The 16556-nt window shown below is 30.9% G+C and overlaps 2 protein-coding genes across 7 annotated transcripts in view; one reads left to right on the top strand and one right to left on the bottom strand.

Moving 5' to 3' along the window:
* LOC113519841 (SPARC-related modular calcium-binding protein 2) overlaps positions 1–2686 on the bottom strand; it is a 36727-nt gene extending 34041 nt beyond the window's left edge. For 2 of the 4 annotated variants that reach the window (XM_031911650.2, XM_031911651.2), the window contains exon 1: positions 2268–2686. In XM_031911650.2, coding sequence (XP_031767510.1) covers positions 2268–2348 — 81 coding nt within the window. In that variant the 5' untranslated portion in view covers positions 2349–2686. The remainder of the gene's footprint in view (positions 1–2267) is intronic. The other 2 variants (XM_052896456.1, XM_026905058.3) reach the window with 2 other exon arrangements.
* A 10116-nt stretch (positions 2687–12802) lies between these two features.
* Positions 12803–16199, top strand: LOC113521151 (uncharacterized). Of its 3 annotated transcripts, none has more exons than XR_008253028.1 (3): positions 12803–12944; positions 13166–14580; positions 15748–16199. XR_008253028.1 is itself a non-coding variant. In XM_026906587.3 (2 exons), exons 1-2 carry the CDS (start codon positions 12927–12929, stop codon positions 13676–13678), a joined length of 531 nt encoding a protein of 176 aa, XP_026762388.1. In that variant the 5' UTR covers positions 12803–12926; the 3' UTR covers positions 13679–15360. The 3 variants fall into 3 exon arrangements, 1 of the variants encoding a protein (XP_026762388.1); XR_008253027.1 differs by having other exon boundaries at positions 13166–15325; positions 15748–16198; XM_026906587.3 differs by lacking the exon at positions 15748–16199 and having other exon boundaries at positions 13166–15360.
* Positions 16200–16556: the final 357 nt, after the last annotated feature.

Below are 16556 nucleotides of genomic sequence, written 5' to 3'. Positions count from 1 at the left end.
TTATATGCAATGTTTATTTTCGTAGCTAAGTACCGTAATAAAGTTATCCTTTTAAAATATATAGTTGCTTTATGTACTGAAAACAAAATATATTTTTAAATGTTTATGATATGGATTTTACTTCGTGTATTGAATAAATTATTATTTAGAGAATTAGTTAAGTCCCAGAAATAATTAAATAAGCAAAAATATCTCTATTTATTAAAATATATTAAATATTTTATAATAAATAAACAAAGGACAAAATATTTTTATAGGTACTTACACTTTTTTGCATACAAGCATGCACCTTCGGCATGCATTTTATATTTCAATTACTCGTACGTGTAATAATTATAAAGACTACTTGTATGGGATTCTTAAAATATTTGAAAAGATTTCTTCAAGATTGATAATCAACTATATGGTATCGGAGGCGTTTTTAAAATACGTATGATTACGTAGCATTAAGATGTCGGATACGGCGAGCCGTATAATTTCTCGCTGCTTAAATTATATTAAAAATTATATAGTTTCTTAATTAATTGTGTTATACCCAATAATTTAATTTGGATGTATGTAAAGGCAGGAGGGGTCCCATGTTAAAAAAAGCATATAAAATAACCTCCTCCTTTTTTGAAGTCGCTTAATTAACGTAGGTATATGATGTTGTTTGTAATAGTCATAGTCACCATTTTTCAGCAGGTGAACTATCAGTTTATTAACATAGGCGGTAGTAAATATAGAAATAAACAAAACCAATTAAAGAAAATGCCATAGACATGTATGTAGGATTCTGCAATTCAAACCGACATAAACGTATCTGGTAAGTGTTTGAAGGATTCTGTAATATATTTATGGTTTCAAAATATATGAAAGTGGGGGAAATTGATTGTTAGTAATGGAATCTAACTGCCCTCTTGTTTTTTAATGGGTGATAATGCTATGGTAACCCCGTCTGCGCTATCGGTATACAATGGTGGGGCACCAGTGATAGATGACTAATGAGGACGAAAGTAGTTCAGTTAGCCCATACTGACGAATTTAACTAGAATTAGCCACGATGGTTTCCAGGGGAAACCACGTGGAGGTCGACCTTACAGGGTATATTGCTAGTAATGGGGCTATTTGACTCCATTACTAACAATCCCTTTCCGTCACTGCTCTCTTGTTAGCAGTATATCCTGTCAGGTCGACCTCTATATGGTTCCCCCTGGAAACTGTCGTGGTTAATGGTAAAATCGTCATGATAGGCCAGCTGACCTACTTCATCCTCACTTATCATCCCTTATTCACTATCACTCTACTGTCACAATTTTATTTTCAACCATTAAAAATATATGTGTATGTATATATAAAAGTGAATAGGTAATTTAATGTTATAATAACAACGTAATATATTGTCGCCAGTTATACTAGCTACATGTAGGTATCTATATACTTAATGACCTATATATACAGCCTTATAATAAATATCCAGTGGTTTTGTATAGTTTCTTTGCCTACATTCGTGACATTTCGTTCTGAAATATAAATCTTATAGATTTATATTTGTCTGCTTATGACTGCTTACAACTAGCGTTAAATCTAGTTTTGCAGCATATCATGTCAATCAATTGGGCAAATAGAGAGGTAGATACTTGTACAAAAGACACGGGAAATAACAAGTAGCTGGTTTAAACCGTAGTAGGTATACAGTTAGCTACGCTACCTGCCTATCTTGGGTTCATCTGATGTGGGTAGATAAATAGAGATAGGTACATAGAGAAAGGTAATTAATAATTATAAAATAATAATTCATGCAATTACTTAATCTGTTGAAAGTAGAATGTACAGTACCACTTTACATAATAAAAAGGTGATTAATTATTAAAATCAATATAAATAAACTTATACTATCTAAAAATATTTGTAAATAGTATATAGTTTCATATTTTTGTATCTAGATGCTTGCAAAAAAATAACAGAGAGTTATCACAATGTAGACACACATATGTTATCTACTTAATATTTTTTTTTTATTATGCACATAGTTAAATGTCAAAATTTGAAAATATACCCCTAGTTCCATACTTTTATATATTTCTAGAAACAAAAACAACAGACATACAAATATTACAGGATCTACTTAATAAATTTAAATTATAACATTCTGTATAAATGTTGGCACTGTATTTAATAGTTTATATTTAATTTTAAACCTATATAAGTAAAAGAAAATAAAAATACGGAAAAGCATTAAAAAAAGAAATACTACAAATATTTTTAAATACGCAAAATCCACTTACCCTTAAATCGCTCACAACTCCAATAAAAATGTGTATAAAACTATACAAAAATATATGAATCACAAAATTATAGATATTCATAATGTTAAAAACAAAATTTAATTTAGTAATAAAATACTTTGCAACAAATTACTACGATTAATATTTATTTAAAACACTCGAACACAAAACAAAACAAAACATAAGTTTGCCGGGCGTCGATGTAACTTTTTGTTATCATATTGGCATAGTACGAAATAAAATCCTAAGCATGCTTTGTTATAGGTAAAGTTCTAAAATACGGATGTACGGCAAGGGACGATCGTTGGGAAAGAGAGCAAAGAACAGAATAAAATACAATAAGGATAGATCCCGGTGCACCGCTGCCCGGTCGCCTTGCCACGAGCAAAAAGCGCACGCGCACGCACCCCGCCCACCGCTTAGCATTCGTATTCGTATCGTTCGCCACTCAACAAGTAATGATGTGCCATTAGTGCTAAAACCGGTGCTGCTCATTCCGAATTATAGTCATAGATCAGTCCATATTAAATAAGTTACCAGGTTGCATCGAAGACGTAATGAAACTAGATATACCACAGAAAGCATAGTATGTATTTTTATGCAACAATGCAACTTTTAAAAATGTCTGAAGAAAATTATAGTCTGAAAAAAGTAATTTCTAAATTGATAGATTGAAGAAAAAAATGGGTTTATGAACCAACTAATATTTGTTGATAAAAGCACTAAGGAATGCCTTAAACCTTTTATCAATGAAGAGTAAGATTTAGAGAGTTCCGATTTTGAATCTTTATTTAGAAATAATATACGTAATTCCTGCGCATTTTTTAATTCAACAATGATCAAACAGGTTATGAACCCTGAATATTTATTCGTTTTGAATTATAATAAATACTCACCTAATTGCCTTAAAGATATTAATTACTGCTTTTAAATAAAATTTTTTATTTGTTAATAGGCTAAAGTAAATATTTACCATCAGACGGGGTCCACGTTAATTATTACTATTAGCATGCGATTAGGCATAAAAAGTCTTTGCCGTTGCCCGATTGAAAGGGTTTATTTATTTAACACAAATGTAAAGCTTTTTAACATAATGATAAGTACAAAATTAAGCATTATAATAGATAACAAGGATTACATAGATAGATAAATAATACGTAGCAAACAGAGAGCCTACCATGAAATATTTTTCGAAGTTTCGGGGCCGAACAAAATACAAATTTAATGTTATAATTAAATAATACTTATTGTTTAAAACAACTAAAAATGTTAAAATATCGTTATTTTGGACTATTACAGTAGAATTTATGACGAACAAAATCTAAAACTCCGTTTACGATTTTGGTATGAACAAAAACACGAAATTGAGTTCGAAAATTCGGAATTTAATTTCATGATAGACCCCCTGATATGTAAATATGGCTGTTCTTAGGATACGACATTGTGAACTCGCCTTAAAAAAACATTGACTAGATAGATCGTCATGAGACATGGACAGTGGAAGTCACAGATTGACTAAATTGAAGAAGATTGTGTGTGAAAGTTAATAACGCCAAACCAATAAATTACTCTAGATATCCATCCAAAGAAAGACATCAAATTATTAGTTTTTCTTAATAATATCATCATATGTTAAAATAAAGACGTTTCTGATACCTACTTTGAAGTAACAATATTTGAAACAACAACATAAATTTTGGAAATTTAATTATTTACTCTTTATTACACAAAAAATTACAAACATATAATATATATTAAATAAAGATATGCAACAGGCGAGCTTAACTTTGTAAGTTGTCTTCCAGCAATCTTTAATATTTTAATGTTTTATATATATACGAGGTTTGTCCGGAAAGTACGTATAAAAGTTTTTTAAAAATTTTATTTTACAATTATTCAGGTAAATCAATTTTATCCCCTTCAAAGTACTCCCCCTGTGACATAATGCACTTGTGCCAACGCCGTTTCCACTGTGAGAAGGCTCCTTGAAAGTCCTCTGGTTGTAGGTTTCTCAGCTGCCCCGTCGTAGCTTTTTTTATCTCATTTATGTCCCCCAAATGCCGCCCCCGAAGTACCAATTTGGTTTTTGGGAACAAGAAGAAGTCACACGGGGCCAAATCCGGCGAATAGGGGGGTGTTCGGTCACCGTAATGGAATTTTTACTCAAAAACTCACGGACAACAAGAGAGGTGTGGGCAGGGGCATTGTCGTGGTGAAGAATCCAACGCCCCTCTCGCGCCAATTCTGGACGAACTCGTGCCACACGAGCTTTGAGGCGTCTGAGCACATCGACGTAGAATTTTCCATCAACTGTCTGGCCTGGAGGGACGAATTCTTGATGGACAATCCCCCGAACATCGAACTCTTTCTCGGCCCTCTCTGAATCTTTTTAGCCACTTGTGGACGGTTGGTTCCTTCACAGCATCATCCCCATAAACTGTTCTGAGATCGGCAAAAATTTCACGGCCATTCTTGCCGAGTTTCGAGAGAAACTTGATTACGACGCGCTGCTCTTCAACGGAAGCGGGCTCCATGCCGACGGGGTTTCGTTAAGAGGTAACTTCACAGATGGCGTGACAAGCCAGTTCGCACCGCACGGCGGTCAGACCAGAACTGAAGCATTGTTAGGGACATAAGGAAAGGGTCCTGCGCTTACCTGGCCTCCCCACTCCTCTTTCTCGCATTCCAGAACACTTTTATACGAACTTTCCGGACAGACCTCGTATATATATATATATATATATATATATATATATAATTTCTACTATTAACTATTACATACAGAGCAAATGACATTCTAAATACAGCAGTAAGTACAACAAAGAAAAAAGAACATACTAAGATGCAAATACTAATACTTACGAATGTTATATAAGGTATAATAAAAACATTATATCTACCTATTAAAAATAAGACAATTTTTCATAAATATCTATAAAAGATATGATTTGTTAGTATGAATTATGATAATTACGAGTATAATAAATAAACAAATAAATAAATGTAAGTTATACATTAAAGTTTGATTATTTAAACCAAGACGTAAAAGAAAACGTTCAAAATAGAATAAATAGGTACTTATTAGATAAGAATATTTATTCATAATTAAAATATCCATTTCGTTAACTAACGACATTATTTACCTATTATGTAAATGCCTACGTAACTATTACGCATACTATAGATAAAAAAATCATTACATGTTTTCTTTTTTCTATGCACATACATGTTTTATCTATCCTATCATGTTGACTAATATTGTACTCACTTTAAAGAAATAATGTAGTGATAATTTGTTTTGAATTTTAAAGATTATATTTTTTTTAAATAATTATATTTTAGTACCTACTTATATAAACCGTCTTTTGAAGACTTAAGTTTTTAATGTAGAGCAGAAACCTTTCTTATTATTAGGTATTGATACATAGCTTTCTGCCTAGTCTTACTACCCCTTCTCTTACTAATATCTTCGTTTGACAAATTCGTATAACTTCGACCAATTTTAAACATCTTCAACTAAATATCTATTGACTTCCATAAATCAAATGGGCAAGGTATTGTTAATAATAGGGTCCAATGGCCCTATTGTTAGCAATATATGTACTCTATCAGTCCGGTGCCATCGCGTGGTCGTCACTGGAAACCATCGTGTCTATTTCCTGGTAAATTTGTCATGATGAGACAATTGAATTCATCTTCGTCTATTATTATCATGTCATTTATTGATAGGTATTCCGCCAGCGCCAGCCATACTTTTATCATTACCTTTATATAAATAAATTAAACAATTTTTGTTTAAGTAAATTTAATTATAAGCATTTTCTAATAATCATTTTTAATAAATTCACCGCCTATTCGAAATACAAATTTAGCTGAGAAAAATGGTCAAGAAGCTCAGCTCTTGTTTTACATTACCATAAACAACCCCGCGCCCGTATGCAATGGCACAGATAATATAATACTATTCTAGTACAGAGAGATCACCTCGTACAAAAAGTTGGATGAGCATTACTCGGGCTTTTCAGCGGGCTAAAGGAGGAGTAACTATTATATTTAGATACCAAACAAAGTCGCTAATAAATGTGGAACAATAGTCTCTATTATTATTAATCCCCTCCTCTCCCATTACAATGTATTAAACTATTTTGGTATTTTTATATAGTCAAGTAAATAATTTTAATGCCATATTAAAATTCCGTAATTCCTAAAAAAAAATTGTATTACCGTTCAAAAAAATATACTTCTTAAATATATATCACCGTGTAGGCCCCGGCATAGAATGGACCACACCTTTCTTTCCCATGGGTGTCGTTTGAGGCAACTAAGAGAGCTTATGGTGGAAAGATGGGCAGCAGCGTTCCTTCTAAAACATCTGTAAAAGCCTAACTGTGGTGGCCAACTCGCTTGCCAAGCGTGGCAACTACTGGCATAACTCCCCTTATGGGGAAGGATGATGTTCAGCAATGGACAATTAATGGCTGAAATACTAATAATCTTGGTCATTATATATTATTCGCCATTACATATTTATTGTATTTTTTTTAATTAAACTACTATATTTCCAAATTATCCAGATATTTAAATTATTTACGTCCTTACTGTTCCATTATACGTATAATAAAACTGGTATTGAACAATTTAACAAAAGAACAGTTTTTCGAATCATATGTTTTACGATGATTCTAAAAACAGAGAAGTATGTTTAGATCTTAGGTTATATAAATAGAGCTTCAAGTCTCAAAAACGGGTCAACTTATTATCAACCTTAAATTTAGATGTATAAAAACGAAATATAACAGTTATACACCACGATAAACAAATATAAATAAAAAGAAACCTAGACGGAAATATAATTACTTGGATATACTTAAATACGTAATTTACGTCAATAGGTGGGTTGAATTTTTAATGAAGTATATTCTTCTATATTTTATACTAGCGATCCGCCCCGGCTTCGCACGGGTGCAATGCTGATACTAAATAGCGTAGTCGGCTCCCGGGCCATGTCCCTGCATTTAAACGTGTAATATCTTCCAAAATATTCATTTAAATTACATACTGTAATTGTCATATTGATCTGTATTAAATGCACAATGTTTAAATACATTGGTATATTTGGTATCTTATTGGATAAAGATTAATGCTGTATTGCCTAAAATTACTTCGTAAATAAATTATTATTTCTCGTAGAAAGTAAAAGATTAAAAATGGTTATTGCAGGTTATCCCTAAGAGATAGGCATATACCATGGATTTTTTGTAGAACTTCTTAAGACGTATAATATTGCAGTACATTATTTTGATCTATCTCGTAGGGTTCAGCCAGTGTTTATAATGTAAGGGAAAAAAATATGTTTATTTATGACATCACATTAGAAACTTCTATTAATTAACAGTGTTTCTATATTATATTATGTATGTATTATACATTTTTTTTTTTGGATGGGTGAAAATGGAGTGGTAACCTCGCCTACGCTAACGGGATACGCTGGCGGAGAACCAGTGAAGGGTGATAGATGACAATGAAAACAGGCCAGTTAGCCCATCATGATGAATTCATTAGGAATTAACCATGATAGTTTCTAAGGGGAACCGTGAGGAGGTCGACCTGATTGGGTATATTGCTAGCAATGGGATTCTCAGTCTCCATTACTAGCAATCCCTTTCACCCCTGTATTATACATTTAAACCTTCGTCTTGAATCACTCTATGAAAAAAAAAACGTATCACAATCTGTTGCATAGTTTTAAACATCTAAGCATACATAAGGACAGACAGACGGAGAGCGACTTTATTTTGTACTATGTAGTGAAGTTGATTAAGATATTATATGTATATTTTTAAGGAATTTCAATAAGAAGAAGGTCTCTATTCGCTTATTCTGAATCAGTTTTGAACATTAATTCAAATTCAAATCATCTTTATTTAAATAGACTTGTTTACAAGCACTTCTAAATCATCTTTTTTTTTTTAAATCAATAAGGATTAATCTCATGTCCATTTATAAATTTTGTTACAATTGAAGTTGCTTCTTAGTGCCACAATACGTATTTTATATTATTGACTCCATAGTTTTAAAGGTAAATCAGTATTCAACTTACCAATTTATTTTTTACTGCATACTACTGCTAAATGTAGATAATAAAATATTTTATAGGTATTTCAATTTATTTTCAGTTTTATATTTACTTACACCTATGAAATTGGTTTTTTGCAAAGATTTTAAAACATGTGTATTGTTACTGTTTTTATTATTAGTTTATATGTCATTCGGACGAAAGGGTAAAAGAAAGTCCCATTACAATTACCATAGGCATAAAACAACAGTGAATCCAGGAACTAAGACAATTTGTATGCAATTAGATAACACATTAAGAGGTATTCGGTTTAGATTTCTTATTACATAAATGTATATAGTGTTTACCTATACATTTTTACACTAGTTTTTACCCACAATTTCTTTTGATTGAATGGGCTTAAAAGTTTACGTCTATCTCTATCACAAATAATATGTGTGTATAATAATAACAATAAATAAACAAACTCACTTTCACATTTATAACGTTAGTAAGGAAATAAGGATTCTCTTTTATTATATGGAACAATTAATTATTTTCAATTATTCTGGATATAAAACAATGATAGTTTACAGGAATAATAATTACTGTATTTCAAATGAGATTTAGTATATTCTGGAATGATCATATTGTTCTTTATGTCTATATATATAAGACGACCAACTATTTTTTGTTTCAAAAAGAGTACACTTTGCAAGTATTTCATAGGTGAAAAAAAGAGGAAAAAACAATAAAAACTTTATTTTCTTTTAAAAACATATTTTTCTTTGGAGTGGTTTTTTTTTTGCTAAATGAGGATGTTCGTGTAATAATGTAGCCACATCCGAACAACTTTAATTTTGCATGTTAAATAAAATTTTGACTGTTAAGACGACAGATAATGTTTTTACAGAAAGTTGCGACTTCTTACTGCTCCAATAATCATTCCCTAGTGAAAATACCCTTTCAACAGCAGCATTAGTGCCTGGACAACATAAGAAAATTTCTATTAAAACTTTTAAATTTTCATCTGGGATATGTTCTACTGAAATTCTAATGAAAATCAAATCACTATCAAAATAATTTTAAATATTTAATTAATAAAATTGAAATAAAATAATCTAAAAAAATGTTAGAAATACAAATGAGTATAAAATTATACAAATGAGTACTTTCAGAGTACAGGATTTGAAAAGAGTACGGTTTGCGAAAAAAGAGTACAAAACTCAATAAATGAGTATAGTTAGTCACCTATAATACAGCATATTAATTAACGTAATCCATTTTTTTGAAACTGTGTTAATATTCATTAATATCGTCTCAGGATTTTTTTTTTCTAGTAAATTTTATATTACCATAAACAAAAAATAAAAACATCATTTGTTTTTTTAAAAAAAAAGAACAACTGTCTATATCAATGGCACTACATAATACTAATAAGTATGTACCACAATGCTAATAAATTACATTCTGCGTTGCGAGTCCTTTGATCTACAGCCGCTGCCTTTGTCGACTTCCCCGCGACCCGTCCTCGGCTTACGCTTATCGCATAGGTATATCTAGTAGTACATCTATGATATATGTGTAGTATATCTATAATATTTAAATAGTGATGATATGGGGGGGGGGAGGAATTGTTAGTAATGCGGATTACCACTCTCATTGCTAACAATATACTCTAACAGGGCGATCTCCCCGTGGGGACCCCTGGAAACCATCGTGCTAATTTCCATGTGTATTCACCACGATGGAGTAACTGACTTGCTTTTTCATTCTCACGTATCAGCCCTCACTGGTGCGCCGCTAGCGTATACCGTTATTGTAGGCGGGATTACCAATCCATTATTATCCAACAACAAACAAACAATAGCCAGTTATGTGTCGTCGACGTAACCAGCTATTGGTTTTTTTATTTTTTAATTGATGAAAATGAAATGGTAACCTGCGCTAACGGAAATCTGGCGAAGCACCAGTGAAAGATGATCGATGAGAATGAAAACAGGCCAGTTAGCCCATCATGATAAATTCATCAGGAATTAACCATGATAGTTTCCAGGGGGAACCGAGAGGAGGTCGACCTGGTTGGGTATATTGCTAGCAATGGGATTTTTATTCTCCATTACTAACAATCCCTTTCCCCCCACCAGCTATTGGTTGTAGCCATCCTCGAGCGTCCACTAACTGCCATTTACGTTTACCCACTATCTAAGGTAGCTACATCGGCTATCGATAGCAGTGCTAGTTGTCGTAGCTAGTTGTAAACGCCCGAACTGATAACGTATACCAATAACCAATAACTTATTATTATATATATTCAACTAATAATAATTACTTGCATTGAGTTCGATCCTCACTGCAGTAATAAATAAGTTTGAAGATTCAATATTGCGACTTAATTTTTTTTTTTATTACTTTTATTCAAGGAACTACTTCGCAGTCATTACAATATTAGGTAGATATATTTATTAATAAAAACATATCTTAATTTCGTCAATATCATCGATAAATATTACCAAAAATTGATATTATCAACAATATTAGGCGACATCTATGATCTATGAACTTAGATTTTGAGTTGATCTGTTCGATTATGGTTGATACAACATTGGACAAAATTAAGCGTTTGCTTTACTAATGGATATACTAATATCTACAAAGTACTTCGTTGAATAAAAAAAAAAGCAAAATCCTATCATCTAACTTATATGTTACTGCGTTGATGATTGCATTTGATGTAATGTAACTGGAGTCAACTAGCTATCGCTAAGTATTACGTTATTGGGCTGGTAAGTCATTTATACAATAGCTGAATAATCAAATAGCCAGCTATTACATCCATATAACTGACTAATCTGCTATAACCGGATAATTAAGTTATTAGGATTAGCTCGGCTAATTGTAACGCTAAATTTGCTGCACATTTGTTCTATGACAGATGTCAAATCTAAGAATTAAATAGCATTGACAATAATTTTGTAACTCGAATCGACTTGACATACTGATGGTACCGTTGTCCGCGCAATTGTAATTACTACAAAATACTTAAAACGGGGTGAATAACATACATTTATTACCTTTTTTTAATTTTATATTTTTCTGAATTAACATGAGATATAAATATATTTATTATAAAGCTCAAGATTAATTTAATATGTTCAATACGTTATAAGTTAGTTATAAGCTTTATTTAAAAGAAACATGAAAATGTAAGTTGTTTCTATTCACCCTGAATATAGGATAAAAAGTAACGATATATCGTTATTTTTCGTGCCAATTTGTCTAAAAATTGGCAAATGCTGTCCCATTAAAATAGCATAATTATGTAGATTCTGTAATTATTACTTAGACATTTAGAAATACCTATTTTGATAAGTAAATCCAAACTAATATTCCATTTCTAACTGATTATATACAAAAGTGCCACATGAAATCACTGACATAAATTTTAGTTTGTATATCTAGTAGTAAATAAATTCGTAACAGATACGTTGACATTTAATTAAATATTGCATTTTTTTATGAACTTGTTACTGGGAAGGAATCACTAAAGGAAAATAGACAGTTTATAATATTGTAAATACGTATCATATATTGTTAAATATTTTACTAATTCCAATTTTTTATTAACATCAGAAAACTTAAGTAAGCTTATCTAATTATGGTTACATATTCATTTATGACTTGTCTACCTGGTAGCACTTTATTTTTTTCTTTACAAAATGAAATTAATATAAAAAATAATAGTAATAGAAATTGACAACCTTGGAGAAATTGTAGGTAGACAATTTCTCCATTGAGCTCTTAATCGTTTCTATTGTAATATTTCTACAAGCCCCTAAAACTGCCATACAAACGATAGAATCTTGTTCTTAGACAGAACCGTAGTAATTTAAGCTGTGGAAAAGAGCTCAACAAAAGTGATTGGTCCAAAGATTATTTGTTATAAAGTTGGTCATTTCTTTCTCATGCAAAGGACCGAAATGCTATATAGATACAAATATAATTTTCCGTATTTTATCGAAATATTGATTAAAAATAACATAAGGTAAATTATGTCTGTCAAATTAAAATCTTATAATAAATAATTCTTATTCAGAACAAATATTTACTTGTATTGAATATTCTCATCATACAAAATGACATAGGTAATATCTATGTGCCATAATCTGTGCTCATAATTTTTAAATATGACGTCTTCCGTTATATACCAAATCAAAATATAATATACTTATTGATTATAACAAAAATTAGGATAATAAATTTTATGTATAATTATTCACTTTGTTTCTTTATCAATATGTATGTATGGTTATTACTGGTTTAATAAAATTTATTCATAATGTTATGAATAAACTACTATTGATGGACATAAGTCTTTTAACCCTTAACTAATCAAAGAGTGAAATTCATCCCACATAAAAAAGTATTTATTAATCGAACATTGGTTTTGAGAACCCACAAAATGACAAATTTTAAAAATATATAATTGTCTATGGTTTTTTCTAACACTTTTTGACATTTGGTTTTTGATTGATAATTATTTAAGTTTCTTTAGTTTGTTGTTTTCTTATTAAAAATTTGGTGAATTTAAAAAAATTATTGCTATGACATCTAAAAATCAGGTGAGTTTAAGTAAATGATTATAAATAATTTGACGCTGTTTATATTAGTTTATTAAATATTAAAACAGATTTGTAAATAATAGATATCTTGTAATATAAAAATGATACTAAAGTATGTGGGTAACTGTATACCTATCGTCCGTTAGTTCACTATAATTTTTACGCGCTTTTGTCAAGAATTTTATTTTCTTTACATAAACGTTGTTTTTTTTTGTTTTCAGAAAACATCATTGCAATTAGCTGAAATAGAAGTTGCGTTAGCAGAAATGTTTAACTTGTCCGATGAGGATAATGATGGTGATGATAAACAAATTACTAACAGAGATTATAAAAGACTGGACATAAATCAAGCCCTAGATTGTACTGAACAAATTTATGAAACTGTTGCTGATGTAGAAAATGCTTTGCTCGGAAAACAAATTCCACCGCCTTCAGATATAGGTCAGCCCATTAAGGAAACATCTCAATCAAATATTATTCAAGGACTGCAGTTGAAGGAAACAATCCCTGGAGCAAGCTTAGGAGCCAATAACTCTCTAGATCTTATAAAAGAATCGGTGACAGAACCTCAGCCATTTCCTGCGAGCAAGCAACCCTTTGGTTCTTTACAAACTCCTCACAACTGGTCTAATAAAGTTACAAACCACTCAATTCCTACATTTAATGATGAGATGACTCCAACAAAAATATATACTCATAGAACAGACACAGAAAATACAATTGATTATTTCTAAGATATGTTCCCAGAACAATTAATTCTATATATTATTAATAACACAAATTTATATGCCTTACATAATAATGCAACTGATTGAATTGAAACATATGGAGCAGAAATATGTTGCATTTATTGGAATAGTTATTCGTCATGTGGATCCCGGCATAGAATGGGCCACCTCCTCCTTTTCCATGGATGTCGTTAGAGGTGACTAAGGGAGGTTATGGTAGAGGGATGGGCAGCAGCGTCCCCCTTAAAACATCTGTAAAAGCATAACTGCGCTTGCCAAGCATGGCAACTACTAGCAAAACTCCCCTTATCAGGAAGGCTTATGTTCCGCAATCCCCCTATGGGAAGGCTTATATTGAGTAGTGGACAGTTAAAGGCTGAAACAATAATTAGAATAGTTATAATAATGGATATATACCCCCAACCAGATATAAATTGTATTAGTCCACAGATTTCTTTTTCAAAAATAATGAAATAAGAAAAGTTGTCTCTACGAAGAAAAAAAAAATTACAATATTTATATCTCAATGATTACACTACTACAGGCAAGTATGGAAAGCTTAACTTTGACTACCTGAATAAAATTAGACTCATGTTGACTATACTGAATCAATCATTTCAAGGGAACTGTGTTCAGTAATAGTCAGTCAGACAGTGTTATGAAAAAATATATGCTGTAAAAGTCTATAAAATGAGGGTATAAAGTTTGGGCAAGGTGTGATTCTCATTCAGGGCACTTACATGAATTTGATATATTTGTAGGTAAAGCTCATCCATCACCAGCATTGGAAGAGGGCTAAGCTTATAATGGTGTGACAAAATTTTGCAGAAATGTTTCTGCTGATATACTAGTTACATTTGACAACTTCTACACAAGTGTGCCCTTATTTCAGGCTCTCTATAATAGAGGTATCTATTCTACTGGTACTATAACATCAAATAGAAAAGGTCTGTCAAAATAAGAAAGAAATAAATGTACTGGGCCCAAACTAAAGATTGGTGAATTTATATTTAAACATTCAAGTCCATTATTTTATGTTAAATGAATACATACAAAAGATGTCCAGGTATTGACTAGTGCTGATAACCCTGAAGAAGTTGCAGAAATATAGAGGAAACAAAAGATGTATCAAAAAAAAGTTATTCTGCCCATTGCCTATAGTGAATTATATGCAAAATATGGGCGGTGTTGATAAATTTGACTATTATAGGTCGTTTTGTTCTATTAGTCGCAAATCTAAGATATCCTGGATGAAATTAGTTTATGTTAGAGGCAGCAATGATAAATTCATATATCTTGTATTTATGTGGCCATGTAAATTGTTACAATTCTCACCGAATATTCAGACTGTGATTAGTTAGAGGAATAATTATACTTTCCATTAGAAGAAACTGGTTATGTTTAAAAATAAAAAAGGAGGTAATTTAGATAAGACTAGCAGAAGTTGGTAAGCATTTCCCGAAACTTAATGATAATGCTAAAAGTTACAGATTTTGTAATACCAGGTTTGAAGAGAAACGGAGTAGATATGAATGCAAAATTTAAAAAATCAGCCTTTCTGTAACACTTTGCTGGGAATATTTTCACACAGATGTGTCACTAATGAAGCACTAGCAGCTACCACTGAGTTCCTATTTTTAAAACTGATTTCGTGTTAGTAAATATAATATTTAGTACTTAATTGAAAATTTGTTTGATTGGTATGAATTTTTATTGTATTCATTAACACTCAATAGGGATATTTGTCCTTTATCAGACAATGGAATTTTTTTTTTATTGATAGGGGAAAATTTTCAGAAAATAAAACCATGTCAAATTGAAAAAGAAAATAATCTATATACCAAAATTTATTACAATATCTTTAGCAGAACTTTCAGGAATGGTAAAGGGTTAAGACGACTAATATCATTGCCAGTAAGTATAATTATATAGTATAGTTTATTAATTATTTTTAAATCTAAGTATTTACTATATTATATAATACATATGAATTTATATAAATAGTGAAAATGATAATGAATGTTTGATGTTTGAAGAAGAAAAGTTTTACTAAAGATGAAACTTTAATATTTCAGATCTGTGTTCAGCACTGGAGGAACTACGATAGTCCACAAGCACGGTAATGTGCTGGTCTTTAGCAGCAACTTCTGAACTTAAGTAATAATGTACGTAATATCTATAAATGCTAATTGTAGTCATTGTACCTTTACATTGTACATTAATAGAATATCTAAATGATTTACATCGGGGGAAAAGATATTGTTAGTAATGGAGACTAAGAATCCCATTGCTAGCAATATATCCAACCAGGTTAACCTCTTCGCGATTCCTCCTGGAAACTATCATGATTAATTCGTGATGATGGGCATTGAATTCATCATGATGGGCTAACTGGCCTGTTTTCATCCTCATTGATCACCCTTCACTGGTGCCCCGCCAGCGTATCTCATTAGCGCAGGCGAGGTTACCACTCCATGTTCATCCAATAAAAAAAAATATTTACATCTCATCAAATGTATGTATAAATATTATTTAAATAAAGATTTATTTATATTATAATGTTTTTTATTGTTAAAAATGTCTAAATTTAACTTTATTATACTAAATCTTAAATCTAGAACAGAAATATCGATATAGTAGCACAACACTATTATCGATAATTACTCGAAAAACGTAAGATACATTAAAGTGTAAATTTGAATAAATAGCTCATAATTGTACATAATGATAAAAAATTTTGGATTAGAGATTTTTTTTTCGTTTCTTTGGCTTTTCTGTGAACATTTACCATAGTAGTGTATTATTTTAGCATCAGAAAGTAGACATTTCAACGAGCAAAAAGCCTACCCACTTCTTTAAAAAAATCTAATATTTTGACGCGAGA

Source organism: Galleria mellonella, unplaced genomic scaffold (genome assembly GCF_026898425.1).
Source record: "Galleria mellonella isolate WM207_F2 unplaced genomic scaffold, CSIRO_AGI_GalMel_v1 utg33, whole genome shotgun sequence".
Classification (NCBI taxonomy): Eukaryota; Metazoa; Arthropoda; class Insecta; order Lepidoptera; family Pyralidae; genus Galleria; species Galleria mellonella.
The sequence above is the reverse complement of the archived record's forward strand: the minus strand, read 5'-3'. Positions and strand labels throughout refer to the sequence as shown.